This window comes from Hirundo rustica, chromosome 11 (genome assembly GCF_015227805.2).
Source record: "Hirundo rustica isolate bHirRus1 chromosome 11, bHirRus1.pri.v3, whole genome shotgun sequence".
Lineage (NCBI taxonomy): Eukaryota > Metazoa > Chordata > Aves > Passeriformes > Hirundinidae > Hirundo > Hirundo rustica.
The window spans coordinates 1,014,285-1,041,966 of record NC_053460.1 but is presented as its reverse complement, the minus strand read 5'-3'; the positions used below and the strand labels follow the sequence as shown (position 1 = coordinate 1,041,966).

The 27,682-nt window shown below is 61.1% G+C and overlaps 2 protein-coding genes across 3 annotated transcripts; both read left to right on the top strand.

Moving 5' to 3' along the window:
* Nucleotides 1-4,081: 4,081 nt before the first annotated feature.
* On the top strand, nucleotides 4,082-11,017 carry SPIRE2 (spire type actin nucleation factor 2). 2 transcript variants are annotated; one of them, XM_040075242.2, is made up of 15 exons: nucleotides 4,082-4,339; nucleotides 7,132-7,169; nucleotides 7,341-7,700; nucleotides 7,960-8,040; nucleotides 8,119-8,283; nucleotides 8,364-8,450; nucleotides 8,547-8,655; nucleotides 8,732-8,901; nucleotides 8,982-9,132; nucleotides 9,247-9,380; nucleotides 9,604-9,738; nucleotides 9,817-9,884; nucleotides 10,003-10,030; nucleotides 10,189-10,304; nucleotides 10,384-11,017. In XM_040075242.2, the coding sequence occupies exons 1-15, from the start codon at nucleotides 4,126-4,128 to the stop codon at nucleotides 10,598-10,600; spliced, it is 2,073 nt and encodes a 690-aa protein (XP_039931176.1). In that variant the 5' UTR covers nucleotides 4,082-4,125; the 3' UTR covers nucleotides 10,601-11,017. The 2 variants fall into 2 exon arrangements, with proteins under 2 accessions (XP_039931176.1, XP_039931177.1); XM_040075243.2 differs by lacking the exon at nucleotides 4,082-4,339 and adding an exon at nucleotides 5,280-5,312.
* A 595-nt stretch (nucleotides 11,018-11,612) lies between these two features.
* On the top strand, nucleotides 11,613-27,423 carry TCF25 (transcription factor 25). Its single transcript, XM_040075570.1, has 18 exons — nucleotides 11,613-11,792; nucleotides 12,401-12,592; nucleotides 13,908-13,982; nucleotides 15,637-15,758; nucleotides 16,389-16,454; nucleotides 17,605-17,687; nucleotides 18,122-18,252; nucleotides 20,995-21,094; nucleotides 21,425-21,518; nucleotides 22,314-22,406; nucleotides 22,858-22,963; nucleotides 23,265-23,424; nucleotides 24,551-24,638; nucleotides 25,209-25,367; nucleotides 25,951-26,041; nucleotides 26,225-26,304; nucleotides 26,972-27,044; nucleotides 27,183-27,423. Exons 1-18 carry the CDS (start codon nucleotides 11,613-11,615, stop codon nucleotides 27,342-27,344), a joined length of 2,055 nt encoding a protein of 684 aa, XP_039931504.1. The 3' UTR covers nucleotides 27,345-27,423.
* The last annotated feature ends 259 nt before the right edge of the window (nucleotides 27,424-27,682 follow it).

Below are 27,682 nucleotides of genomic sequence, written 5' to 3'. Positions count from 1 at the left end.
CCCGCGCCGCCATTGGCTGTCGCAGGCCGAGCCCCCCGCGCCCATTGGCTGGAAGGGACGAGCGGCCGCCTTCGTTCCCGCCCCGCCGCCTCTGTCCATTGGCTGGAGGCGCGGCGTGGGTCCCGCCGCCCTCTTGGTGGTGGCGGAGGGGGGGAGCCGCCATGTTGGGAAGGGCGGGGGAGCGCCGGGACGGGGACACGGAGGGACACGGAGGGACGGGGGGGGACAGAGAGGGACACGGAGGGTGGGACACGGTGAGAGGACCCGCTCCGCACTCGCTGTGAGCTGCGGAGTGTGTGGGACACGGTGGGGGACTCCGATCCTGTCAGTTCTGAGCGGTGAGGATGCTGCTGACCCTGACCCCACCCAGGGAAGGGGACAAGAGCGGCTGGAATTCCCAAAGGGAAGAATCACCGGCATTGCTGGGAGAATAAATCATGGGATCACGGAATGGCGTGGATTGGAAGGGAATGGTTTGTGCTGGAAGAGATCTTAAAGCTCATCATGTTCCAACCCCTGCCATGGCAGGGACACCTTCCACTGTCCCAGGCTGCTCCAAGCCCTGTCCAACCTGGCCTTGGGCACTGCCAGGGATCCAGGGGCAGCCAGAGCTTCTCTGGGCACCTGTGCCAGGGCCTGCCCACCCCTCCCAATATCCCATCTAACCCTGCCTCTGGCAGTGGGAACCCATTCCCTCTTGTCCTGGCATTCCATCCCTTGTCCAAAACCTTTCTCTCCCTTTTTCCTCAAATCTCTTTAGGTCCAGAATGGCCGCAAAGTTTCACAAGGAGCAGAGCAGAATTCCCAGAGGGATTTTTCCCTCTGATCCGATCCTTCCTGACAATGAAGCGCTGCTGTTGGCCACCACCACGGCTTGGAGCAGCAGTGGTGATTATTTATGGAAAGATGAAGTCCCCAGGGTGTGTCCATCACCAGGAAGCAGCTCCTGCTGGGATTGGCCATGGAGGGTTCATTGAGGTTTGTTAGCCAGGCAGGGTGTGAGTCAGCAGCGCATGATGTCAGGAACCAGGGAGAACTTCCCGGCAGTGCCAGCAGATCCAGCAGAGTGTCCAGCATGGACAGTGCCATGGGATCCCACCGAGTCTGGGAACCCTTGCCAAAATCACATTCCTGAGTCGCTTTAACCCCCAATACCTTCTGCCAGTTTGTGTCAGCCCCAGATTTTGGGATCCTCCATCACGACCGGCCCCAGCAGGCATCTGACTGGGAGCTCAGCATTCCAGAGTGCTCCCGGAGTGTATTCCCAGGGTCCCCAAGGGTGTTCCCAAGGTCTTTGCGATGCCTTCAAGGTCTTCAGGGAGTTCCCTTATGGTCCTCATAGTGTCCCCAGGGTCCCCGGGGTGTCCCTGAGGTCCCCAAGGGTGTTTCAAATGCCTCTAGAGTGGTCACAAATGTCCCCAAGGTGTCTCTCAGAGTGTCCCCCTTCAAACTCCAGTCATACCGTGGCCAGCATACAGCAGGAGCAAACTGCCCAGGAAGATGTTCCCTCCTTCCATGTTCCCAGTTTATGGCAACATGGAGGGAAAGCAGGAGAGGCACATCCACCCCACAGGTGCTCCCTGCGCTCATCCCAGGTTCCTGTGGCTTTGTAAGAGATCTTTTTGAATATGAGAGCTGAAACCCAGGGGAGTGGATTATCCAGGAGCAAACAGGGGCACAGCCCTGCTGCAGGTGGCTGGGGAAGGGCTCTGTCTGCCCCCCAATCCCAGCTCCCCACCTTATCCTGCTTCCACACTGCACGAGCCAGGAATTCCAACCCTCCCATAGTGCCCTGACACCATTTTCCAAACACTTCATCTTTCTTTTCCCCCTAATTCCTTTGGCTTCAATTCTATTTCCCTCATCCACACACGCACACACACACACGCTTGGCTTCTTGTTTGAGTTTTCCACTCCAGTAGCTTTTAATTACACCATGATTCCATATTAATTACAGATTTACCCAAAGCAAAGCGCTCCGTGCTTTATCATGCAAACGCCTTCCCACGAATCCTGCAGGGTGGGTTTTCCTTCAAACGCCGCACGTCCTCCCGCTCCCATCCCCGACGGTGCCGCCCCGGCTGTGTCCGGGGGCTCTGGAAAGCTGGCACGGCTGGCACGGCACGGCTCGGCCCTGCTCCGGTGGGCAGCACGGGCGGCTTTCCTCCCGGCTGAATACAGGGCAAAAGGAGCATTCAAACCTCTCAATTCGGACCCAGATGCCGGCACAAGCTGCCCCGGGGGCTGCAGCTGTGTGGATCCAGCTGGAGATGAAGCTCCCAGCTCCCTGCACAATGGTCCCACCTGCCCACGGTGCATTTGAGCATTCCCGGGGATGCACGGACACCTTGGATCACCGGTATCTCTCCTCCTCTTCCTCAAACCCCAGGGCACCAGGCAGGGCTGTGTTTCTCAGTGTCCCAGCTCCATGATCCCAGGTTCTTCCCCGAAGATGGAGCTGGCAGTGTTCAGTTTCTCTGGGATGGGTGCTGAAGGGTTTTTCTGCTCAATCCCTGGCTCTTTGACAGATCCCTCCAGCCCCAGAGCAGCTCTTTGGCCATGAGGGACAGATGATCAGCCGTGTGTCAGCTCCGTCCCTGTCCCAGCCCTGCCAGCACAGCTCTGGGATTGATCCCAGTTTATGCTCATTGCCTAATGGAGCTGAGACAGGGTTTTATTCCCCTTCCATCATGGAAATGGGAAGCTCATCATGACAAGAGCGTTCTTTGCTGCCTCTGACCTTTCTCATGCGCTGGTTGTCCTTTCTGCTCTGTCGGGACAATCCTGCCCTCCCCATGTGTCTGAAGGGACCAGCTGATGCCCAAAGGTGATCCTGTTCCCATCTCAGATTTTCCCAGTGGTTACAGGATGCCAACCCCACACACCATATTCCAGTGGGATATTGTCTCCCTAGAGACTCCAGCTCATCCTGGCACCTTCACCCATCTCCTGCTGCTCCTGGCCATGCCCAAACCACACTCTGGCATCTGGAGCTCTCGTCCTTCCCTCCAGGAACTTTTCCTGTCCCAGCCTGGCCCCTTCCCTGTGCCAGCTCCTCCTCCCAGCCGACTGCCTCAGGGCTCCCCCAGCACCCCACGAAGCAGGTGCCTCGTGGCAGGAGTCCCTGTGGGCACTGGCATCCCGTCTTCCTGCCCTGATTCCTGCTCTCATGTCCCCAGGTGACCCTGGTGGCAAGGCCATCGTGTCCCTGCCCGTGCTGCCCCACACGTGGGCTCAATGTGGCAGGAGCCAGGGCTGGGGCTGAGCCGTGTTCCATGGCCACCCTGCCGCTCTTGGGGCACGGGGGCGTCTCGTGTCCCTCGGGGGTGTCACCCAGCACTGCTGCGCACCCGTGCTGGGCACTGCCCCCCATCGCACGCCCTGCAATGCCCTGTGCCCCCTGCGCCCTGAACGCCGCACTCTGCACCAGTGCCACCACTCCCTGCTCCCAGCCCTGCAGCCTGGCAGCCTGGGCAGGCCGGGCTGTGCTGAGCTGTGCCGTGCCGTGGGTACCGAGCTGTTCTGTACTGTGCCGTGGTACCGAGCTCTGGTGCGCCCTGCTGAGCCATGCGGAGCCGAGCTGTGCCATTCTGAGCCATGCCATACTGTAACGAGCCGTGCTGCGCCGTGCCACGCTCCACTGCTCCATCCCATTCTGTCCCGAGCTGTGCCAAACAATTCCAAACCATGTCACACCGCACCGAGCCACGCTGTAGCGTGCCGCGCCGCACCGCGCCATGCCAGACTGTACAGAGCTCACCGCGCCGTGCCGTGCAGTGCCGTGCCCCACCGTACCGTACCGTTACCGTACCGTCCCGAACCGCCCGGCCCGCCCCGTGCCGCGCCGAGCCGCCCGATCCCCCCCGGCGCCGCCGCGGCCCCTCCCAGCGGGCTCCTGCGGCGGGGCCGGTGCCGGTGCCGATGCCGGTGTCGATGCCGGTGCCGGTGCCGGGGTCACTCCCACCGCCCCGCCCCTCCCCTTCGTGGCCCCGCCCCCGCGGCTCCCGGCGCTGCGGGATGGGGCGTGGCGTGGGCGTGGCTTGTCTGGGCGTGGCCCCGCGCGGCCTCGCCCCGTCTCCCCCGCCCGGCGCGCCCCGCCCGCGCTCGGCGGTGCGGGATGGGGCGATGGCGCGGGCGGGCGCGGGGCCGCCGCGGGAGCTGTCCCTGGAGGAGGTGCTGAAGTGCTACGAGCAGCCGCTGAACGAGGAGCAGGCCTGGGCTCTCTGCTTCCAGGGCTGCCGCGCCGCCGCCGCCGCCCCCGTGGCCCCCGCGCCGCTCCGCACCGCCGACATCCGCCTTCGCGCCGACGGCTCCCTCCGCCTGCCCGCCCCGCCGCACGGTGAGGGCCGCCGCCGCACGGGGGGGGCGGGAGCGGGCGGCGCCCGAGCGGGGGGGGGACGGGACGGGACGGCACGGCCGAGCGGGGCTCACCGGGGTTTACCGGGGCTTACGGGCATCGGGACTTGCTGGGGCTTACCGGGGGGCACCGGGGCACCGGAGCTTACAGGCATCGGGAGAGGAGCGCCGGGGTTTGCCGGCGCTGGGAATTGTCGGCACCGCCGGAGCGGAGCGCCGGGGTTTACCAAGGTTTAGCGGGGGTTACCGGCACGGACCCCCCGGGACACCGGCGCTGGGGCTTATCGGAGCTTGCTGGCACTCGGAGCGGGGCACCGGGGCTTACCGGCACCGAAAGAGAGGCACCGGGAACGGGGCACCGGAGCTTACCGGCGCTGGGATCCGGCGCCAGGGCTTTCCTGCTCCGGAGCTTTGCAGCATAAGGAACAGGGAACCAGGACCAGAGCTTACCGGCACCGGGGCCAGCTATCACCGGGATCCGGGATTTCGGGATTTACCGGCACCGGGGCTTGCTGGCACCAGGAGCGAGGCGCTGGGATTTACCCGCCCCGGTACTTGCCGGCACCGGGAGCAGCCTACGGTGTTTCCCGGCGCCGGGACTCCTCGGCACCCGGTGCCGGGCCATCGGGACTTACCAGCACAAAGAGCGGGGACTCACCGGCACCGGGACTCACCGGCGCCGGGAGTTACGGTACCGGCAGGGGGTGCTGCACCGGCCTCGGGGACGCGGAGGGACCGGGGGTATCGGCAGCGGGGGGGCACCCGCAGCCGCCCCGGCGGGAAGAAGCGGTACCGGAGCGGCAGATGGGCAGGAGAAGTGGCACCGGACAGGGGGGCGGGCATCGAGGCACCGGCGGCAGGGGAGCAGTGCGGGGGTCTCCAGAGAGACCGTGAGGACAGGAAAAAGGGCCGGTCCCGGCACCGGGAGGGGGAAGGCGGCACCGGCAGGGATGAGGGTGAGCCTCAAGCCCTGGCTCTGGCAAGGGGGACTGGCACCCGCACTGCCGGTATCGCTGGAAGAGGCGGCCTGCGGCCTGGGGGAGGGGGGGGGCTTGAGACTTGTGGGTCTGGGACTGGCGTGGTACCGGTACCGGCACTGGCACTGGGCGTCCCTGGTGAGCCAGTGAGGCTGGAGCCAGGTGTGGGTGTTTGCGCGGTGCTGGCACCCACCGGGGGCTGCAGGACACACAGCAGGGACAGATGGACCGACACACCAACACCCACACGGCACATCCACGGGCACCCATCACCCACGTCTGTGCTGCAGGGGACCTTGTCCCCCACTCCGGGCTCCGGGAGTGGCACACGGGACAGCCCCATCCCTGACCTTTGGCCTCCCAGCCATCCACAGGTGGCTCGCTCTGCCGGGTATGGCTGTGACGGTGCCGGGGTGTCACCGGGCTGGCTGCCAGCAGTGGCACCGGGTGGCTCGATGCCACCAGGAGCACTGGGAGCACGGCCAGCGCCTCCACCCACCTCACCCCACAGCGAGGCCACCAGGGATGGCGCCTGGCGTCGTGAGGTCACTGTGTGGCCTCGCTCACATCGGGCAGGGACACTGCGGGGTCACGGCGTGTCCTCAGTGCCCGTGGCTGGGCAGACACCGGGGCGCATCAGGTGGCTCCGTGCCCGGGGCAGGGACACGCACAGGCATGGCACGTGCCTGTGGCAGCTGGGCATGGCGTGGTCACACCGGCTCCGCCGGTCCTGCATGGCAATGACCCCGCACCCTGTCTTGAGCCACCATGGGGCTGGGCCAGTGTCACCTGCCAGTGCCACCTATCAGTGCCACTGTGCCACCTCCTGCTCCCAGGTTGCTTCTGTCCCCATCCGAGCCATCTCCCCAGGAATGAACCTTTGAAATCTTCACAGTGAAGCCCGAGGCTGGGAGGGCTCTGGGTGCCTTTGGGTGCCACGGCAGGTGGTGGCACCAGCCTGGCACGTGGCTTTGCCGAGATACAGGGCTGGATCCGGGCTGGGTGAGCCAGCAGCACCGTCCAGACCCACTCCAGTCCCCCATCCTATGGGAATTCCCTCCTCAGCTGCGCCCCAGTGACTGGCGGGAGCTGCTGGCCAGGTGGCATCCCAGGGTCTGGCACTGCAGTGGGAGCCAGGCATGGTCCAGGTCATGTTTTTTTTGATGGGCTTGTGTGTGGTACCATGGCAGGGCCCCCACTTGTGCTGCCTTTCCTGTCCATTCCCGGCTGGCACAGGGCTGGCACATCCCGGTGGCTGCCGCATTGATCAGCTCAATGCAGAGCTAATGATGAAGGAAGTGGAGCCGGGAGCCTGGGGACACTGCAGAGGCCACTCGTGTGCCTTGTCCTGCAGCTGCCAGCAGGGTTCAAGCTGCCCACAAGCGTGTCCTGGGCTCCCCGTGTGTGCCGTGCTCCAGCTGTGGCTGCCAGCCCCCACACTGCCTGTGCCCACATCCCAGGGGGGTGCAGAGGGCAGCCCCCATGGGTGCAGAGCTCTCAGCTCCCTGCAGCCCCGGAGGTGAGGGGCACACGGTGCTTGTGCACCCACAGTGCGCCCCCCGGGAAGCTGTGCCAGCACTGCCTGATAGCAGGGCTCAGCCTGCAGGTGCCCGTGTCCCTTGGAGCCATGCCCTGGGACCGGGTCAGCCAGGGAAGGGATCCCAGCTGGGGGTGTGAGCAGCTCAGGGTGGGGGCTCCACAGGCGGAGTGGGTGGGTGCCACATCCCCGGGTGATGCAGGGTGGGGTACTCAGCACGGGCCCGTGGGTACCGGCGGTGACTCTGCCCTCCTCCCCCAGACCTGCCCGCGCTGCTGACGCCCTCCGCCGAAGCCCAGGTACGTGGGGGTCGGTGATCCGCCCCGTCTGCCATCGCAGCCCGGTGCGGGCTGGGCACGGCCCGCCTGCCCCCCTCGCCCGGGGGTCACAGGTCCCGGGACGGGACCCAGCACCCAGGAGGGCGCGGTGCCAGGGTGCGTGCGGTGCCCAGCCGGTGCTGTCCCCCGCAGATGGTGCAGTCGCTGGGCTTTGCTGTGTACCGGGCGCTGGACTGGGGGCTGGACGAGAACGAGGAGCGGGAGCTGAGCCCGCGCCTGGAGCAGCTCATCGACCTGATGACCAACAGCGACTCCGAGGACAGCGGCTGCGCCACGGCCGACGAGGGCTATGGGGGGCAGGATGAGGAGGAGGAGGGGGGCGAGGGGCCGCCTCGCTCCGTGCGCACCTTCGGCCAGGCCATGCGCTGCTGTGCCGCCCGCCTGGCCGACCCCGCGGGCGCCCCGGCGCACTACCAGGCTGTCTGCCGCGCCCTCTTCGCAGAGACCGTGGAGCTCATGGCCTTCCTCGCCAAGATCCGCGATGCCAAGGAGGTGAGCGTGGGTCCCCGCCGGCACCACTGTCCTGCCGGGGGAACCACCTGCAGTGACGAGGGACTGGCGAGGCTGCGGCGCTCTCTCTGCCCGTCCCAACCGGGGCTGCCGGTGCTGGGCTGTAGAGCCTCTCCCAGACCGCTGCGCTGGCTGGGAATCAGGAACTGGGGTTCACCTCAGTGCTGCAGCCCCATGGCAGAGTCCCGGCTGGACCTCCAGTGCCACCAGGACAGGGTGACAGCATCTCGTGCCTCAACAGCTCCTGCAGAAGCTGAAGGAGGATGAGGAGGAGGAGGAGCGGCCGGCGGCGGAGCTGGGCAACCTGCGCAACACAGACTGGGTACGGCGGTGTGGCCGGGCACGGGAACTGTGCCGGGCACGGGTGGGTGCTGACGCCGTGTCTGCGTGTCCCCCCCAGGCCCGGCTGTGGGTGCAGCTAATGAGGGAGCTGAGGCACGGGGTGAAGCTGAAGAAGGTGCAGGAGAAGCAGTTCAACCCTCTGCCCACAGAGTACCAGCTCACTCCCTTCGAGATGCTCATGCAGGACATCCGCGCCCGCAACTACAAACTGCGCAAGGTCATGGTGAGAGCTGCCAGCGTGCCGGCCCCTCACCCTCCACCCCGCCGCTCTCCGGCCCAGCACTGACCCCCTTCCATCCCCAGGTGGATGGAGACATCCCCCCTCGGGTGAAGAAAGATGCCCACGAGCTCATACTTGACTTCATCCGCTCCCGGCCCCCTCTGAAGCAGGTGAGTGCCAGCACCGGGTTGCTCCCTGGCGTGACAGTGTTGGTGGGTCCCATGGGTGCCACCTCTGAGCCACGGTCCCATCTGCTCATCCCGCAGGCATCAGAGCGGCGGCTGCGGCCGCTGCCCCAGAAGCAGAGGACGCTCCATGAGAAGATCCTGGAGGAGATCAGGCAGGAGCGGAAGCTCCGGCCCGTGGAGCAGAAAGGTACCGCTGTCCCCTCCCCGCTGTGCCGTGTCGCCTGTGCGCCCATCCCCGCGGCGCTGAGCCCGTCCCTCCGCAGGATACAGCTCCTTGCCCTGCATCCCACACGCCTGCGCCGGCCACCTGACCTCCAGCTCCTGCCTCGAGCTGTCCCGGTGCCCGGCCAGCGCCGCGCCCGTGCGCCCGCGGCCACGCGTCCTGCTCAAGGCGCCCACCCTGGCCGAGATGGAGGAGATGAACCTCTCCGAGGCAAGGGAGAACCTGCAGAGGTGGGGACACGCGGGGAGCGCCGGGGTGCCCTTGGTGACACGGTGCCCGTGGCCTTGCAGGACGAGGACTCTCCGGCCACGGAGGTGGCGCTGAAGCGGGATCGCTCCTTCTCCGAGCAGGACCTGGCACAGCTGCAGAGCCAGCTGGGGGGTGACCAGGCTGAGCCCCGGGACCCAGAGCCGCTGCAGCCCGAGCCCCGGCCCCGCTCAGGTACTGCCGGGGGGGGGCCGTGTCCCTGTCCCCGGGAGGTCTGTGCCACGCCTTTCAGCAGCGGTGGCACAGGGGAACGTGTCCTTGCCACGGCCTCCCTGTCCCTCCCTGCAGGCTCCGTCCCCGCCAGCTGCCACCCGCTGCCGGATGGGCCAGCGCTGCCCCGGGCTGCCCTCGGCGCTGTGGAGGAGAGGCCAGAGGATGGATCCAGCGCTGCCCCCGCCGGCAGCTCCAAGCACCTCTGGCTGGTGGGTTCTGGGGACAGCAGCTGGGAACACTGGGGCTGAGGACACCTGGCAAGTATGACCGTGGGCAGATGGCAGCCTGGCATGAGGACACGTGGTGGCTGGAGTGTCTTTGTGCCTCTCCTGGGACGCTCTGCCCGTATTCAGGGGCTCTGCCCTGGCACAGGAGCGCTCTGGATCGTGCCCTGTGCCACAGGCCAGTGTGACATCCCCCCCTGTCCCCCAGGAGTTCAGCCACCCTGTGGAGAGCCTGGCTCTGACTGTGGAGGAGATGATCAACGTGCGCAGGGTGCTGGTCAAGGCTGAGATGGAGAAGTTCCTGCAGAGCAAGGAGCTCTACAGCAGCCTGCGGAGGGGGAAGGTGGGAACGGGGACGGGGGGCTGCAAGGACTGGGGGCCACGTGTCCCCCACCCTCAGCTCACCCAGCTCTGCCCACAGGTCTGCTGCTGCTGCAGGGCCAAGTTTCCTCTCTTCTCCTGGCCCGCGTCGTGTTTCTTCTGCAAGCGGTGAGCACTGTGCCATGCTGTGCCATGCTGTGCCATGCTGTGCCGTGTCACGGGGCAGTGAGGGGAGCAGCAGAGTCCCCACAATGGCCCCTCTCACCCTCTCTCTCTGTGTCCCCAGGTCTGTCTGTAGCTCCTGCAGTCTAAAGGTAAGGGGCTGGCTCTGGGCAGCGCCACTGTGTCCCTGCCCCATCCCACTCCACTCCTGTCCTGTCACCGCACCTATCTCTGACCCATCCCCATCCCTGCGTGCCCTATCCCTATCCCGTCCCTGTCCCATCCCGCCCTGACTCCCGCATTCCGGCAGATGAAGATGCCTTCCAAGAAGCTGGCTCACATCCCCGTCTACGCGCTGGGCTTCGAGAGCCTGCCAGGCTCGCTGCTGCCCAAGGCCCCGCCGCTGCGCCGGAGAGAGCCCTTCCAGTGAGTCCCCGAGCCTTCCTCCCCCTCTCCCTTCCTCCTCCTCGGCCGGCGGGGGCTGACGGGGTGCCCTGTGCCGCAGCTCGCTCTCGGGGCCGTGCTGGCGCCGGGTGGAGGAGGAATTCCCGCACATCTACGCCCAGGGCTCGGTCCTGCGCGACGTCTGCTCCGACTGCGCCGGCTTCGTCACCGACGTGGTCAGCTCCAGCCGCCGCAGCGTGGCCGTCCTCAACGCCAGCGCCGCGTCCCGGCGCCACGCCAAGGCGCGCTCCCTCTACAGCGACGCGTGGCTCAAGTGAAGGGCCGGGCGACGGTCGCCACGGGGGTGCCGGTCACCCCGGCACGGCCCCCCGATGTACATATATACATAGGATGGATACACACAGCTTCTATATTTATATACGTCATGGACCAGGGGGCAAAAGGAGCCGTTCCCGCCGTCGCTGCCATCCCCTTCTGTCCCCGCCACCGGCCCCCGAGGGGATGGATCCTGCTGTGGGGCGCACGGGAGGACGGATCCCGCTGCGGGGCAGCTCTTGGGGGGCGGATCCCGCTGTGGGACACGCACAGCCCCCGCGTTCGCCCCCCGGCCCCGCTTCTGTGCCAAGCCCTGGCTGTGCCGGGGTGCCCGGTGCCCCGGGCTGGCTTGGCTGTTCTGTATGTCCCCTCCATAATAAACCCGCTGGGCTGCCCTGGGGCCGCGCGGCTGCTCCTGAGTGCGTGGGGGAGCGGGGTGAAGGCTGCTGCGGGCTCTGAGGGGATCGGGGATGAGGACGCTCCATTCCATCGTGCGCGTCTCCCGCCGCCGTCCCTCTCCCCTTCACGGGGCTGTGCCCACGCGTGACCCCGCACGGCACCGTGGGAACACCGCGCTCCCCATTCCCATGCCCCCCTGCACGCTCCCAGCCGCGGGTGCCCACCCGCCGGTCCCTGTATCCCTGCCGTGTCCCGGGGCCGTGTCCGGGGGCCGTGTCCCCGCCGTGTCCCGGGGCCGTGTCCGGGGGCCGTGTCCCCGCCGTGTCCCGGGGCCGTGTCCGGGGGCCGTGTCCCCGCCGTGTCCCGGGGCCGTGTCCCGGGGCCGTGTCCCGGGGCCGTGTCCCCGCCGTGTCCCCGCCGTGTCCCGGGGCCGTGTCCCGGGGCCGGGTCCCGCGCAGGACCCGCTCCCGCTCCAGGCCGGGCCGGGCCCCGCGGGGCAGGGGGCGTGGCCTGCAGAGCACCAGCCAATGGGTGCGCGCGGTGGGAGCGGGCGGGGCGGGCGCGGGGCGGGCGCGCAGGCGCAGTTGGGGCGCAGGCGCGGAGCGGGCGGGGGCGATGTCGCGCCGGGCCCTGAGGCGGCTGCGGGGGGAGCAGCGGGGCCAGGAGGGGCCGGGGCTGAGCGAGCTGGGCCTCGACCCCGGCCCGGAGCGCGCCCGTGAAGGGGGACCGCCTCCAGCTCCCGGGAAGGGGCTCCGCGGGCCGCCCCGCGCCGGCGTCAGCAACCGCTTCGAGCTGGTGAGGAGGGCCGGTGCCGGCGGGCCCCGGGGTGCGGCGGCTGGGGGGCGGTTGCTGCGGGGATAACTGCGGGGCAGTGACTGGGGGTGACAGCTGGGCGGGTATTTGGGGACACTGCTGGGGGACGCTTACTTGGGGGACAGCTGAGGTGACAGTCGCTGGGGGTGGCTGGAGTGCCAGTGACCTGGGGGCAGAGGCTGAGAGGGGCTCACAGTGGGGGTGACAGAGGTGACAATGTGTATGGCAGTGGTTTGGGGTCGGTGACTGGGGTGGGAGTGATCGGCTTGGGTGGTGGGTGGGGGGCAGCAGCTGGGGCTGAACTGCGAGGAAGGAGGCCTGGGGGGGGCTGGATCTGGATATTGTCGTAGCTGGACTGGTGAAACTGTTGTGAGGAACATCCCTGCCACCTGCCCAGCACTGCAGGATCACCGTGCTGGATGGCACATGGGCCCTGGTGGCACTGCTGGGTTTTTGGGGTGACACAGCCTGGTCTGGGCAGCCACTGGGTGACATGTTTGACACGAGGGGTGTCCAAAAGTCCATCTGTTTGCAGGTGGAGTGTTGGATGAGAACCGGGCTGTCCCTGCAGCTTGTCCCTGTGTTTGCAGATCCCAGCTGAGGAGTCGGAGGATGAGCCAGCAGCCCGAGAGGAGCGAGCAGACACCCGGCTGAGCGAGCAGGACACGGCAGGAGGGAGCCAGGAGGGGAGCAAGGACAGGGGCAAGGAAGGGGCTGTGACCGAGGAGACGGACGGTGATGGACAGAGAGAGGGGCAGGAGGCTGAGCAGCAGGACGGATCGGTAACTGCTCGAGGGATCCGGCAGAGAGACGCACGCTTAAACCTGGGAACTCACATCTGAGGGCTGGGTTTGTGTGAAGGGTCCAGAGGGATTTTCCAGCTGCAGAGAGGAGGCGCCCAAGGCAGGTGTTGTGCTGTGTCCACATGAGGAGAGAGGAGTGCTCTCAAGGAGGCATTTGTTTTGGAACAGGGGATGTGAGGACTTCAAGCAGCTGAACACTGAACCTCTTCTTCCCTGTAGTAATTTGTTGTCAGTAGATATCAAGATTCCTCCTGTGGTTTGTATCAGCCCAGAAGGGTCTCCTTGCAGGATTTTGTAAAGAAAGGGGCATTAGATTAATAATTTTCCATGGCAGGTCCAGCCCAGATCTCACCAGAGAAGAGGGTTGGGGGAGCGAAGGGGGCTGGCCCCTGGTCTCAGTTGTTTGCTGTGCATTTGGGGTTTGTGTCCCTGGTTTGGGTGGCAGAGGAGCAAAGTCCTCTGCATGCATTCCAGCCGTGCCAGTGGCCTCTGCCAGCCCAGGGGCCGTGAGTACTCTGGATATTGGGTCCCTGTGTGAGCTCCAGGGATCCTGACCTGGTGAGTTTGCTGTGCACTGCAGGACACACCTGTGGCTGCTCCCAGAGCTCCAGCTATGACACAGCTATGGCAGCTGCTGCTCTTGGGTAGAGCCAGGACAAGGCTTGGAGCAGCCTGGTCTAGGGGAAGGTGTCCCTGCCTGGACAGGGGGTAGGAACTGGATAAACTTTGAGATCTCTTCCACCCCAAACCATTCTGTGGTGCTGTGATCCCTTGCTGAGTTACCTGCTAGATCCTGGAAATGTGCTTCCCAGCTGTGCCAGTCGGGTTGGGGAATCCCCCCAGCACCCTGAGCTGAAGCAGTTCCATCTGTGGGGAGAGGCACTCTGGCTCTGGGACCTTTGTCAGGTGTTGGTTTCTGTGGAAATGGGAATGAAATTGGGAGCTGTCCTGCTCCCTGGAAAAGCAGAAGTGCAGCTTATCCTGGGGGCTGAGGGATGGTGAAGCATTTCCTCCACACCTGGCACAACTAAACTAGTTTCAATCCTGATTTCATAGCCTCAGACTTCGATGTGAAAGTCAGCTGAGGTTTAACCCTTTGTGAATCTTTGGTGCTTTCCTCCATTTTCTCCTTGTGTCTTGATTTCCACCCCCTTACAAACACTAAAGGGTGAATTTAGGCTTCATGTAAGGACCCTCAGTGTGCTGATCCCTGTGGGAAGTGCTCTTCTTCCCATGGAGCTGCCACCCCTGCAGTTCCTGGGAATGCTGACAGCTCTTGCCTTTGTCTTTGCAGCTGGCAACAAGTAACAAGCCACGGAAGAAAAAAAAGAAAAGGAAAACCAAGAAAAATTCAGCAGGAGAGACTGTGGTACGTCTGTGTGTGTTCTGAGCCAGGGACCAGGATGGTTCCCCCAGTGGGGTTGGCAAAGTGGGAATTCCGAGGTGACTGTAAGAGACATTCAAGGTAAAAAACCCATTTCAAAATTTAAAGTTAAAGAAGCCTCTTTAGAATCATGGAATCCTGGAATGGTTTAGATTGGAAGAGACCTTAAAGCTCATCTCATTCCATCCCCTGCCGTGGGCAGGGAGACCTTCCATCAGACCAGGTTGCTCCAAGCCCTGTCCAACCTGTTCTATCACTCTATCCCCCTTTCCAGGATCTCTTTCCAGCTCTCTTGGAACCCCTTTAGGCACTGAAAGGGGCTCCAGCCCTTGAAGCATCTCCGTGGCCTTCGCTGGACTCATTCCAGCAGCTCCACATCCTTCCAGTGCTGGAAGTAGCAGCGGGATTAAAGTCATGGATCCTCTTAATTCAGTAGGAGTGAGGTTCAGGTGGGAGCTGGCTTTCTGGTGAGGTTTGAATCTGAACTGTCCACAGAGCTACAGAATCCTTAAGGTTGGAAAAGACTTCTCAGACCACAGAGTCCAGCCTCCCTGTTCACTCCAGGGAGATTCTTTGCTCAGCTTGCTGAGCCACCAGATTCTGAATGGCTCAGCTGTGACAGCAGTGCCAGCGCCCAGCTGGCCACCTCCGCCCTGGGAATTCCACTCAGGAGTGAGTTCCTGAGGTGGAGAACCCTCGTGGAGAGCCTGTTTCCTTTCCCAATCCAAGGCTATTGAGCAGCAGGGGGACCTGTGCCAGCTGGAGGCTGGGGGGACACCCAGGCCCAGGCAGTTTGGTTTGCCAACGAGGGATAATGCAAGCTCTGTTCCAGCACTTCCATGCGGAGCACATTATCCCTTTCCTGTGTACACTCCACACACAGGGGCTAAATTGAGCTTGAAAAGGCAGGCTGGCAGTGCTGCTCGGGCGTCCTGAATGGAATGCTCTGTTCCACCCATGGGCATCATGAGGAGGATGTGGAACAGGCACGCAAGAAATGTGTCACTTGTTATTTGTTGGGGGGAAAATAGAGGGAAATTGGGGTTAAAGTGTTATATAACTGTTGGGTGTGAGCAGCTGGATGGATTCTTGGGATGGTTGGAAAATGGGGAGTGGGAGAGTTGGATTAAAGTCATGTGAGTGTTTGAGACCTTGTCGTGAGGCTCACAGCAGTAACTTGGTGGAAAGTAGAGGGTGAAGGCTGGTTATTTAAATATTTAAAATGTCTTTGGGCAGGGCCCTGGAGTGTCAGGCCAAGGGGAAATGTCTTCCCATTATCAGAGAGCAGGGTCAGATGGGGTATTGGGAGGAAATTCTTCCCTCTGAGGGTGATGAGGCCCTGGCACAGGGTGCCCAGAGCAGCTGTTGCTGCCCCATCCCTGGAAGTGTCCAAGGCCAGATTGGCCAGAGTTTGGAGCACCCTGGGACAGTGGAAGGTGTCCCTGCCTGTGGCAGAGGTAGAACATGATGAGCTTTATGATCCCTTCCAGCCTAAACCATTGTGGGATTCTCTGGAGAGCCACAGCCCCTCACGCAGGGATCGGGATGAGCTGGAGGCAGCTGCATGATCTGTGCTGGGTGACCTGCAGGCTGCTGTGACTCAGCCTGTAATAAATGCCTTGGCTTTGCCTTTCTTAAGGAAGAAAATGACCTGGAAGACATCGACAGCCTTTTGGAGAGGATCGAGGACCCCGGGCTGGCACCGCAGAGCCAGGGTGGGATCACCACCGACAGCCGGCCTCTGCTCTATGTGGAGCACAGGTACTGCTGGCTCCCTCCTGCCCCTGCCTTGGTGTGACGGGGTATCCGCTCGCTGAGGAAGGGAGCTGGGGCCTTCCCAGTGGGATCCGATCTTCCCAGGGTGACCAACCTAGACTGAAAGGGTGGGGATGGCTGTGCACATCCCTGCTGCTATCCGCTCCTCTGGAGGCTGTGTTTGGTCCTGACGGGGATTCTCTGCTGCTTGCAGTGGTGGCAGGACCAGGTTAGGCTCCTGAGGGACCTTCCAACCCCAGATCCTCTGTGGCAGAACCTCTGCAGAGGTGCCAATAGCCCTGGTGTGTACAGCTCGACATGGGATTCACTTGTGCTCCCGAACTCAGGCTTTTCCCTGGAGCATCCCAGCTAAGGCCCCAGCTGCCCTGGAGAGGGCAGCAGCAGCATTTCCCAGCTCTGGAGCAGAGCAGGAAGAAAGCCTGTCTGATGGAGCAGGGCTCTCCCTTCCAGTTCTGGCAGTTTGTCTCCTTTCTCCACGCTGTGTCTGATCTGTGGGGAGTGTGTGACAGTTTGGGGGTTTTCCAGAGGCATTTTGGGGTGCTGGGTGTTGATGGAGAGACTTGAGTTTAACTTTTTAACTGATGGAGCTTTTCTTTCTTCTTTCTACCTTCTCAGAAACTTGAATCCAGAGAATGAGTTGAAGAGATACTTTGGGGCTCGTGCTGTGCTCGGGGACCAGAGGTTAGTCCAGAATTTGATATGAAACCCTTTCCAAATCCCAGGAGGTGTGTCTGTTCTGCCCTTGGCAGGGCTCATGGAGTTCCCAGTGCCACACCTGGGCAGGTAATCCCAGGCTCAGGGTGTGTTACTCATTTAGCAGTTGTTTACTGGGACAGAGGAATATTTTCTGCGGTGTGTACAAGGTGGGGAAAGAGTTCTCCAGGCTTTTACTGGCATTTCCTTTTTGCTTTTCCTTTTGCTCCTTTCCCCTCTCATTTATTCCAAACCACCTTTCAGAGTCCTTTCACTCACGTTCACAGAGTGCAGACATGTAGATTTTGTCTGTTTCTCCACCACTCATCCCTTGTTGCCATTCCAGAGCCCCTAGACTGAAAGTGAACCCTGATTACCTTCAGTGTGTCTCATGCACTTGCTTCCAGAGGCCCAGGGAACCTGTTGCTCCCTGGGTGTGATGTCTCTGCATTTATCCACTGCACTGTGCTCGCTGTCTTCCATAAAATCCCCACTTCCATGAGCTGGTTGGAAAACCAAAGAATGGTCTGAACTTGGAGCAGTGCAGGTGGGAGGAGGGAGAGAGTCTGTGGAAGAGCATTTGGTGCTTGAGGAAGAAGCTGTGGTCCCTTGGGATTGTCCTGTGCAGAGCTAGGAGTTGGGCTATTAACCCATGTGGGTCTTTTCCAGCTCAGGATAGGCTGTGATCCCTTTCTGAGGAGATGTGACTCCCTCAGAGTAGCCTTGATCCCAAATTGCTCCTGAACCAATAAATCTGTGCATTTTTGAGTACAGCTCAAACTAATCCAGTTGACATTTGAAGGCCCTGCTGGGAAGAGGGATGAGTCAGAGGGATGTGGGGCTCTCCTAACTGGACCTGGGAAGCTGTGTTTGAAGCACAGAGGCAGCTGAGAGTTTGGCAGGGATAAAAACAGGGAGAGAAGCTCTGGGAGTGGAGGTGCTGGAGGCACTGGCTGGCCTAGATGGTGCACGTAAGGCACAGGTGTGTTGTGTCTTGAAGGCGAACGTAGAGCTCTGGGCTCAGCTCTGCGTAGCTCTCTGTGGGGAAGAAATTTGGTCTCATTTTTCCCTTTGACATGGTTTCATCCCTGCTCCTGTCAGTGCAGAGAGGTTGTGACCTGTGTGTTCCCCTCCCCAGGCCAAGGCAAAGGCAGCGGCAGTACGTCCGCAGCATGTGGCTGACGGCTCCCAAGAACACCTGGCCACGCTACAGCAAGACAGGTGAGGCTTTTGGGGCTGCCCCTGCCCTCCTAACCCTGGGCCCATGCAGCATGGGGGCTGCTCAGGGCATGGGATCTCAGAGGGAGCTGCTCCTCAGCTGGTGGAAATACAGCTCCTGCCTCAGCAGAGAGCTCTGTGGAGTTGTACCTTACGATTTGGGTTTGTTTTCCCCTCTTTTGGAGGCAGCAGGGCATGGGTACTTTCCATCTTAGCAGCAGAATTGCTGGATAATGAGAAGTATCCCTGGGGAGAACGAGTGGTCTGGGTTTTGTGGGTGGGTTTGGGACTTGGACTCATGAGAGGGGTGGAGGGGAAAAGAGTGAAATTCTCTGTGAGTTTCCAAAAACACGTGTGTCTCTGGACCCAGTGATGGGAGTGTTCTTTTGAGCTGTGAGGTTCTCTTGGGGTACCCAGGTCTCCCCTGCACCCTGCAGGTATCACCATGCAGCTGCTGGACACCCGGAGGGGCGTGCAGCACTTCACCTTCGAGCACCACCGTGAGTACCAGCAGGTGCAGTTCAAGTTCCTGGACGCTGTGGAGTCCATGGACCCCAACAACATCGTGGTACGTTGGGTTGGTCGTGCCGTTCCCTCCTGTGTTCCTGCAGCTCCTTTCCCTGGGGAGTTGGGCTGGTGCATTCCAGTGGAAATGTTTGGGTTGGAAAAGCCTCTAAGCCAGCTGTTCCCCCAGCAGTGCCAAGGCCACCCCTAACCCGTGTCCCCAGGTGCCACATGCACACGGCTTTTAGATCCCTCCAAGGGTGGGGAATTCACCCCTGCTCTGGGCAGGCTGGGGCCAGGCTGGACAGTGCTTCTGGGGAATGAATTGTTCCAAATATTCACCCTGAATTGCCTCTGCCACAGCTTGAAGCTGTTTCAACCTCTTGTCCTGTCCCTGTTCCCTGGGAGCAGAGCCCGACTCCCCCGGCTGTCCCCTCCTGTCAGGGAGTTGTGAAGAGCCAGAAGGTTCCCTGAGCCTCCTTTTCTCCAGGCTGATCCCCTTTCCCAGCTCCCTCAGCTGTTTCTGCTGCTCCAGAGCCTTTTCCAGCTCTGTTTGCTTCCCTGGACATTCTGTTTGTCGGGGTGAGAGCTGACCCCAGGACTGGAAGTGTGCCAGCACAGGGCATGAGCACTGCCCTGGTCCTGTGGCCACACCATTGCTGACACAGGCCGGGTGCCAGTGGCTTTCCTGCCCACCTGGGCTCATGTCCATCCACTGTCTCCTGCACCCTCAGGTCCTTTTCCAGCCGCTTTTCCCCCAGCCTGTAGCATTCATGGGCTTGGTGTGACCCACAAGCAGGACTCAGCGTGTCACCATGTTGGCCTTCATCCCGCTGGCCCCATCCCCTTGATCCATCCTGTCCAGATCCCTCTGCAGAGCCTTGGATTATTATTATTATTTATTTCCAGTCTTGTTGGGACAGTAGAGCCCCGTGTCCCTCTGTGTGGGGTGAGGCAGCGCTGAGCTGTGCTGTCACCTCGTTAATCAGTGACCTCCTTGGTGCAGAGGAGGGCTGGTGGCCGGTGGCTGAGCCTTGGTGGCTCTGCCAACCCTGTGCCAGGTCACCTTCTGAGACAGGAGCCCACAGGAACTGTCCGTTTGCCTGGAAGGGCGGGAACAAAGCTCCCTTGTCTCAGCTCTTAGCTGGGAAAGGAGGGATATTGTACCGACCCATCGTGAACTGGGAATCCAAACTAGCAGCTGTTCTATTTATAAACTCCTGCAAGGATGAAAAATGTGTCTTTCCTTGGTATTTCAGCAAAACAGGCTTTTGTGTTGGGAGTCCTTCATGCGTGTCCGAGCTCATTAAGCTGTATAGTAACGTTTATAGTTTGGAGTGATGAGCAGCAGCAAAATTGCTCTGCACCCAGCTAAACCATAACTGAGCGATGTTTCTATGAAAGGTCTGGCCACATGAGCTGGGACACATGCCCTGGAGGTGTTCTTTAAAGAGCCCATTGTCTGCTAAATAAAGTTTACTTCCTTCTGCTTTCCCACCCTCAGCCCAGAGCTGCGGGGCTCTCTCCAGCTCAGCAGTTCTGCCTGGATTGAGGGATTTGGATTAAGTGAGCCAAGGTAATTCCTGTGCAGCAGTGAGTGTCCCAAGGACAGCTCAAGCTCGGTCCCCCACACAGGACATGGCATTTTAATCTGGGTGCTGTGACCCTCTTAGGGGGTCTGGCTAGATTTGAGGATGTTCATACAGCTTGAAGTCTTCCCCTTTTCCATCGGGGGTAAGATCTAACAGATGGATTTGGCAATTCCAGACAGTTTGTCCCTGGTCACCCCAGTCCTGGCGTAGCTGGAGCCCAGCTCTGCCTTGATGCTCTGATTTCAGCATATAAAACATTACTTTTGGGGGACCTTTTGTTCTGTGAGTGTTTTTGTGCACTTGCTGGTAGGTTAAAAAGGTCTTGGTGACCTGCTCTTGTTTTTTTTTTCCCATCACAGTGACCCTGAGTGTTCCATGTCCCCCCAAAAAGTGGACTAGAAAGGAACTTTAGAGTTCTACCCCTTAAGGAAGAGGTTAAGCATCAGGCAAATGGCTTCAGGCTGGGACCAGCCTGGAACATCCAGTCTTTGTGCTGTAGGTGGTCCCACAGATCCCCACCCTGCAGATGGAAACTTCTGGAGCTTTGCAAGCTTTATTTATTCAGTTTAGAAGAAAAAATAATAATCCCCAAACTAAAGTGTGGCAAGGTTTGTAGTAGCTTCAGTATATTTTACTGAACTGAAGTTTTAGGTACTTGAGAAAAGTAGCCTATTTATAATATAATTAGGGAAATTGAGAAAGTTTTTAGATTAAACTTCTCTTCTGAAGCCTGGAAGTAAATATTTATTTATTATTATTATTTGTTACCATTTCTGATTCCTGTAATTGATGTGTCCATATGTCCTCTCAGTATCCAGAGGATGCAAAACCCTGATCAAATGCTCAGAGCTGATAAAAAGAACCCAAACTATAACAGTGCCTGCATCTCGTTGTCTCCTTTCCAAGGAAATGGAGGAGCTGGGAGAGGTCTGGAGGAGGTCTGTGATGATGAACAAAGGCCTGGCATGGCCTCTGCTGGAAAATCGGGGAGGGAGCTGCCCAAGGGAAGCTGCCATTGAGGGCTCCCATCCTGCTCGTGGTGGGGACAGAGCTCCCTGTGCCCTTCCAGCTTTGGGGTGGATCTTGCAGGGTGGCATTAAGGAAGCTCTGGGCACTGTGTGTCACAGCGCTGGCTGCTGCAGGGTACCTGGGTCAGCGACCCGATGGCTGAGACCCCGGTAATGACACAGAGCCTTTGCAATGCTCCCGTGCAGCTGCTGCTCCAGATGAACCCCTACCACGTGGACTCCCTCCTGCAGCTCAGCGACGTGTGCCGCATGCAGGAGGACCAGGAGATGGCCCGGGATCTCATAGGTAAGAGCGAGGTGAGGAGCAGATGTGTGAAATCCTTCCCTGCCGGGCTGTGGGGAGGCCCTGGCAAGGGCACTGGAGGGCAGGAGTTTGGCTTTTCCTGGACCAACCTCAATCCCAGAAAGGTTCCTTTTCCCACTCAGAGTGTGATCTAATGTGGAAGCGCTCTCTGTCCTGGTGCCTGTTGCCACCACATTGTGTGAAGTGATTCTGTGCCTCGCTGTGCTGGGAACGAGCTGGTTTCCTTCCTTTTGGGCTAAAGCGAGTGCTGGGCAGCATTGTGCTGGGCTGGTGTCCCTGTCCTGTCCCTGACACTGACCTTGCTGTCCCCAGAGCGGGCACTGTACAGCCTGGAATGCGCCTTCCACCCCGTGTTCAGCCTCACCAGCGGGACCTGCAGGCTGGATTACCGGCGGCCCGAGAACAGGTGAGCAGGGCTGGGCTGCTCCTTGGCCCCCTTTGGCCACAGCCAGCCAGAATCACGGCTGCTGCTCGTCCAGGGAGACCCCTGAGCGTCCCTTTCTGCTGGGGGCTCCTGGGATGGTGCTGGAGCACAGGCAGCTCGTGCGTGGAAGCCTCTGCACAAAGCATCCCTTTTCCCAAGGGATACCTTCCTGCAGCAGGAACTGTCCCTCCCTGTCGTTCCCTTCTCGTGCCATTAGAGCCCCTTAGCCCAAAACGGTCACGAAACTCCTTGCTGTGTGTTTGCAGCCATCACCCCCAGCACTCGCACTCCTCCCAGCCTGTGTCTTTATGTAACTCCAGCTCTGCAGCTGCCAGGAAAGGTGACTTTATTCTGGGAATTTTCCAGTCAGCTGACCCAAGCCATCTCTCCCAAACTGCTGTACCTGGAGGGTGCTCACATTTCACTCCCTGTGTCTGACACGCTTTGCGCCACCAGTGACCTGTATCACCAGTTCAGGTGTTGAGCCTCTGTGTCACCGTCCCCACACTGGGACAAGGTGGGATTTGGACTCAGGGAATTTACTTGTCTTGGTCCCAGTCTCCAGAGCAGGCCAGGAGTTTTCTCTCCCTGTTCTTCCGCAAAAAGATAACAAAAACAAGAGATGGGAGCATGGGGTGCTCTGTGGCACTCCATGCCACACCAGGATGTGATGCTTCGGGGTGAGGAGCTCTTGATGGCTGTGTCCCCTTTTTTGAGTGGCACAAAATGCTTCTTTCCACGTCTGGCCTCAGTGTCCTGCTGCTGTTCTCCATGCAGGGCTTTCTTCCTGGCTCTCTTCAAGCACCTGATGTTCCTGGAGAAGAGGGGCTGTCCCCGCACAGCCCTGGAGTTCTGCAAGCTCATCCTGAGGTAGGTGCCTCCACCGAGGGGGGAGTGCCTGGGTTTGGGGGGACCCCCCCGAGGGGTCCTGCTGCTCCTGGGCTTGGCATGGGCTCATTCCCACCCCTCAGAGCTGTGCAGCTCTGTGCTGGGGCCCTTGGAGAGCTGATGGGTGAGGAGGTGCCCTGGGTGGTCTGTCACTGCCAAGCTGTGGCCTGAGCTCGGAGGCTTAGCAGAGCAAAGTGTGGCAGTGGCTTCAGCCCACTCAGTTTGTGGCCACCGATCCTCCTCCTGCGTGGTGGCAGGGGACTGTCCCCTCTATGGGGACACAGCGCTCCGGCCCTGCGGGAGCGACTGTGTTCCTGTTCTCTCCACTTGCTGAGTCACTGGATGTCACTGGGAGAGGCTGCTTGACTCAGAAATCAGGGCAGCTCTCTCAGCTCTTGTGACACTGAGTTTGTTCTCTCCCCCTGCTCCCAAGCCTTGATCCTGAGAATGACCCACTCTGTGTGCTGCTGCTGATCGACTTCCTGTCCCTGCGGGCCAGGGAATACACCTTCCTGACCCGCCTCTTCCAGGAGTGGGAGGTGAGTGGCCAGCAGGTGAGGGATGGGCGCCTGGGGTCTCCCCGCCAGGTGAGCCCTTTGGAGGGGCCTCACAGCCCAGCCAGCATCCCAGCGGCATTGGAACGATCCCTGGAGGCTGGGCTCTTGGTTCCTGTAATCCTTGGAGTTGTGAGAGGTCCAAATTGCTCACTCAGCTGCGGGGGCACCCAGCCAGTGTCTGGGAACTCACTTAACCCCAGCAGGCAGAGCCCCGACCCCGCACAGCCCAGCTCGGCTGCACAGCATCATTTCTCGGTAACTCTCCCTCTCTCTGATCCTGCAGAGTCACCGCAATCTGTCCCAGCTGCCCAATTTTGCCTTCTCGGTGCCACTGGCCTATTTCTTCCTGAGCCAGCAGGAAGAGCGCCCGGAGCTGGAGCGGAGCCAGGCCCGGGAGCGAGCGGCCCGGCTCATCCAGCTGGCGCTCATCATGTTCCCAAGCGGTGAGTGCGTCCCCACCGGTGAGGCCATCCTCGAGGGCTTTGTCACTGTCCCCTGGGAGAGCCGGGACCGCATTCCCGGCAGGAATTTGCCTTTGAGGAGGGAGCCCTGAGTCAGAGCGGAAGCGGTCGGGGCAGAACTGGCAGTGCCTGTGCCCAGTGTGGTGGGGGAGGGCAGTTCTGAGTTCCTCACCCCAACACCGACACTGAAGGGCTGGAGCAGCTGAGGGAGCTGGGGAGAAGCTCAGCCTGGAGAAAAGGAGGCTCAGAGGGAACCTTCTGGCTTTCCACAACTCCCTGACAGGAGGGGGCAGCCAGGGGGGTCAGGCTCTGCTCCCAGGGAACGGGGACAGGAAGAGAGGAAACAGCCTCAAAGTTCGATATTGGGAATAATTCCTTCTGCAGAAGCGTCATCCAGCCCTGGCCCAGTCTGCCCAGGGCAGTGGTGGAGTCCCCAACCCTGGAGGGACTTAAAAGCCGTGTGGACGTGGCAGCTGGGGACATGGGTTCGGGGGGGCCTTGGCAGTGCTGCGGGAATGGTGGTGCTCCATGATCCTAGAGGCTTTTCCAACCTCACAATTCTGTGATTCCATGATTCTGACCTCCCTCCCCAGGGCAGCCAGTGCTCCACCAGCAGTGGTCAGGGGTGAGGAGGCTGGGGGAGGGTGAGAGCTGGAGTCGCAGAGCAGGGAGATGTCTCAGCTCCTCGGGGCTGCCCGGAGCAAGGACAAGCCGGTCTCCTTGGCTCTCCCTCCGAGGCACAGCTCTGTTTTGGATGTGCTCTGCCCATGGGTGCCCATCACTCTCCCTTTCATCCCATGGGCGCTGCTGTCCATGAAAGGAGCACACAGCCCTGAGGCCCAGGGGAGGGCGTGTGCAGCAGGAAGAACCAGCTCTCCGACAGAGATTCAGTTTGTGGAGGCTGGAGACATCTTTTAGGCTGTTTGTTGGGGTGGCTGAAATAACGCCCGTGTGAGCACAGGGACCAGCAGTGTCCTCACCCCCTCCTTGTGTCCTTGTTGGTGCCCAGGGGGTTCTGGCCCTGAGGAGGGGAGTGACTCTGCAGGGGTAACCCCACCCCACCCTGCCCCTCACCAGCGGCTCCAGACTCTCTGCCTTTGCCTTGCAGTTCTGATGCCGCTGTTGGATCACTGCAGCGTGCAGCCCGACGCCAGGGTCGCCTCCCACCCCTTCTTTGGGCTGAATGCCCAGATCAGGTAAGGCCTGGAGATGTTCTCAGCGAAGGGAAGGGATCGATTTTGCCAGCGGCAGGGATCTTGCGTGCTCAGACAGCTAATGGAGGAGCTTGTTTGGGTTCCCTGAGTAGGCTCATTTGATAATGCCTCGTTTGATAATCCTTTTGATACCGGATTTCCATAATGGCCTCGGGATCAGGCCAAGAGACCCACCTCACCTGGACGGGTCGGGAGTTCACCCCAGATCCTGCTGGGGTGTGCAGGGAGGGAGAGCGGTGCGTGTGTCCTCCCAGGGCGGGCTGTCTCCAACCAGTCTGCGTTCCCTTGACACGTGCTCTTCCTCAGCGTGCGAAGGCTCTCCCTCAGGCCAGGGCAGTGTTCCCTCATTACATGGCTCTGCTTAGCCTAAAAATAGATGGAGGCAGAAGCTCTGGTGAAGGTGGATGGCAATATCCAGGCAGGAGCCTGCGAGTCCTCTCGTGTTCCCACGCCAAAGGCCAGCGCAGAGCTGAGCCCTCACCCCGCCGTGAGGAGCAGGAGGAGGAGGATGAGGAGGAGGAAGGTGCCGTGAGTAACAGCCATCTCCCGTAGCCAGTCGCCCGCCCTGAACCAGCTGACGTCCCTGTACGTGGGCAGGACACACGCCCTGTGGAAGGACCCGGCGGTCATGGCCTGGCTGGAGCCCCACGTCCACGAGGTTCTGCGCATGGTGGAGGCCCAGGACGCGCTGGTGCAGGAGGCCGAGCACAAGTGAGCGCAGAGGGTGGAGGGCAGGGCTCCTGTGCCAGGGACAGAGTGGGACCGAGGGTGTGTCCTGGGCAGCAGCAGTTCCAGTGTCTGGGACAGGGCTCAGTGCCCCACAGCTGCTGGTCTGGTGGCAGAGGTCACAGCATGGGGCCAGGAAGGCAGTGGCTCTTCCACGCTTTTCACAAAAGGGAATGTAGAGCTGAACCTGCACTGCGTATCCTGCACTGCCTTCCCCAGCCTTGGCTGTCACCTGTGCCCTGGGAACGTCCTGGACAGGGTGGAGGGGTGGCCTGGAAGGGCAGGGAAGGCCACACAGGGCAGGTGAGAGCTTAGAAACACTTCCCAGTGCTGAGAAAGAGGAGGGAGCCATCAGGTGTCCTAAACCAAGGTCAATCTGCTCCTTCCTGAGCTCTCTGCTCTTTCTCCAGAGCTCAGCAGTGCCACCCCCTTTGGCTCACTCTAAGCCAGCTCCATCCAATACGGCCCCGTCCCCCAGAGCCAGGGAAGCTGCTGACACTGCGCCTGGAGCAGCAGAAATGGGAATGTGCCTGCTCAGGGCTCACTGCTCTGTCCCTCCCCACCCCAGGAGGAAGATCCGGTACCAGAGCGCTCCCAGGAACATCTACCGGCACATCATCCTCTCGGAGATGAAGGAGGCCACGGCAGCCCTGCCTCTGGTGAGGGGCCTGGTGGGACACAGGGGCTGTGGCTGTGTGTGTTGTGGTGGCACTTGTGTCCCTGCTGGGCCCGTCCTAGCCCCTCACTCCCGGCTTCTGTGGGCGCCCATGTTTGCTGCTGCTGGATGAACCGCCTTCATCCCTTCCTTTCTCCTTCATCCCTCCTTTCTGCTCTCCCTGCAGGAGGTGACCTCACAGCCCGTGATGGGGTTTGACCCCCTCCCTCCTCTGGATTCCGTTGTTTCCTACACCCGACCGGAAAGGTACCACCTCCACCGCTGGTGCTGCGCTGGCACAGCGGCCGTGCTCTGTGTTCCGGGCGTGCCCCCGGCCCCAGGCCAGGCTGCACGCAGGTGCTCAGGGCTGACATCCTCCCCCATGGCAGAGGAAGAGCTGTGCTGCTCCAGGCAGGCACAGCTACAGGCTGGACTGGTCTTGCTGCTTCCCACGACGGTCACCACTGGTCATTCCCAGCCATAGGGCAAAAGCCAGGGAAAGCTCAGACCACAGCTGACTGGGAGGGTTTGGGATAAGTGGAAATTTAAATTACAGCCAGTCCTGGTGTTAGGGTGATGCCATGTGTGTGTTCCACACCAACCCCCTCAGAGCAGAGCTGGTAGAATCATGGAATCCTGGAATGGTTTGGGTTGGAAGGACCTTAAAGCTCATCTCATTGCAGCCCCTGCTACGAGCAGGGATGCCTTCCATTAGAACAGGTTGCTCCAAGCCCCTTCCAACCTGGCCTTGGTCGTGCTCTTAGGGATTGGTTTGCTCAGGGTTGCCTGAATTCAGAATCCCTTTGGAACGGCCCAGTTCCCTCCCTCAGGGCTGGTTCCAGCAGCACCATGGTTCTCCCAGCACCAACCCCATCCCACCGAGGAGTCACAAACCGAGCTGTACCTTCACCATGGTGCCACTTGTGTCTTCCAGGACAAGCCACCCCTCCAATGAAAGCACTTTATCCCTCTTCTTCCGCTCGCTGTTGCCGAATTTTAACTTGCAGGTGAGCGCACGCTGAGATTTGTGTGCACCGTTCCCCCATGGCGTTGCTGCTCCAGGAGCCGCTGCTGGCAGCAGCCCGGTGCCGATTTGGCGCCGGTGTTGTCCCTGTCCCTGCCACCACAGCGCTGCTCTCTCGTAGGGGGACATCCGGCACGACGGGGACGACGAGGCCGGGGCAGCGCAGGACCTCAACCAGGGGGTGAACAGGCTGATGGCGGCCATGCGGGACATGCTGGCCAACATCCAGTTCCAGGAGCCCCCCCGCGAGGACAATCCCGATGGCGACGGCGACTGGGATTGAGCCCCCGCCGTCTCTCCCCCAGACCCTCTGGCATCACCCCCCGATTTGTGTTGCACTCCAATAAAGTCACACAAATGGACTCGCTGCGGGAATGGGCCGTTGTGAGGAGGGGGCTCCATCCAGGGCCGGGGGCTGAAGCCACAGCCGTGGGCCTTGTCCACACAAGGCACACACAAGCGTGTGGCACTTGGCTCCTCTCTTAACAGGGGACAAGGGCTGTCTGAGCATGTCCGAGCTAATCAACAGCAGCTGTCCCTTGTCCCCATGGCAGCTTAGTCCCCTTCTGGCCTCCTCTACGCACAATTTCCATCCTAATTCCCCTCCCTGTTCTTCTCCTG

What these genes read in the sequence shown, in the direction of transcription:
- SPIRE2 (XM_040075242.2), top strand. Translation starts at nt 4,126, where the DNA reads ATGGCGCGGGCGGGCGCGGGGCCGCCGCGGGAGCTGTCCCTGGAGGAG. An exon ending in CCCGGCCCCCTCTGAAGCAG is followed by an intron (nt 8,451 to 8,546) that starts GTGAGTGCCAGC and finishes CTCATCCCGCAG; the next exon opens with GCATCAGAGCGGCGGCTGCG. An exon ending in GCAGCCTGCGGAGGGGGAAG is followed by an intron (nt 9,739 to 9,816) that starts GTGGGAACGGGG and finishes CTCTGCCCACAG; the next exon opens with GTCTGCTGCTGCTGCAGGGC.
- TCF25 (XM_040075570.1), top strand. Translation starts at nt 11,613, where the DNA reads ATGTCGCGCCGGGCCCTGAGGCGGCTGCGGGGGGAGCAGCGGGGCCAG. An exon ending in TACCGGCGGCCCGAGAACAG is followed by an intron (nt 21,519 to 22,313) that starts GTGAGCAGGGCT and finishes TTCTCCATGCAG; the next exon opens with GGCTTTCTTCCTGGCTCTCT. An exon ending in TGCCGAATTTTAACTTGCAG is followed by an intron (nt 27,045 to 27,182) that starts GTGAGCGCACGC and finishes GCTCTCTCGTAG; the next exon opens with GGGGACATCCGGCACGACGG.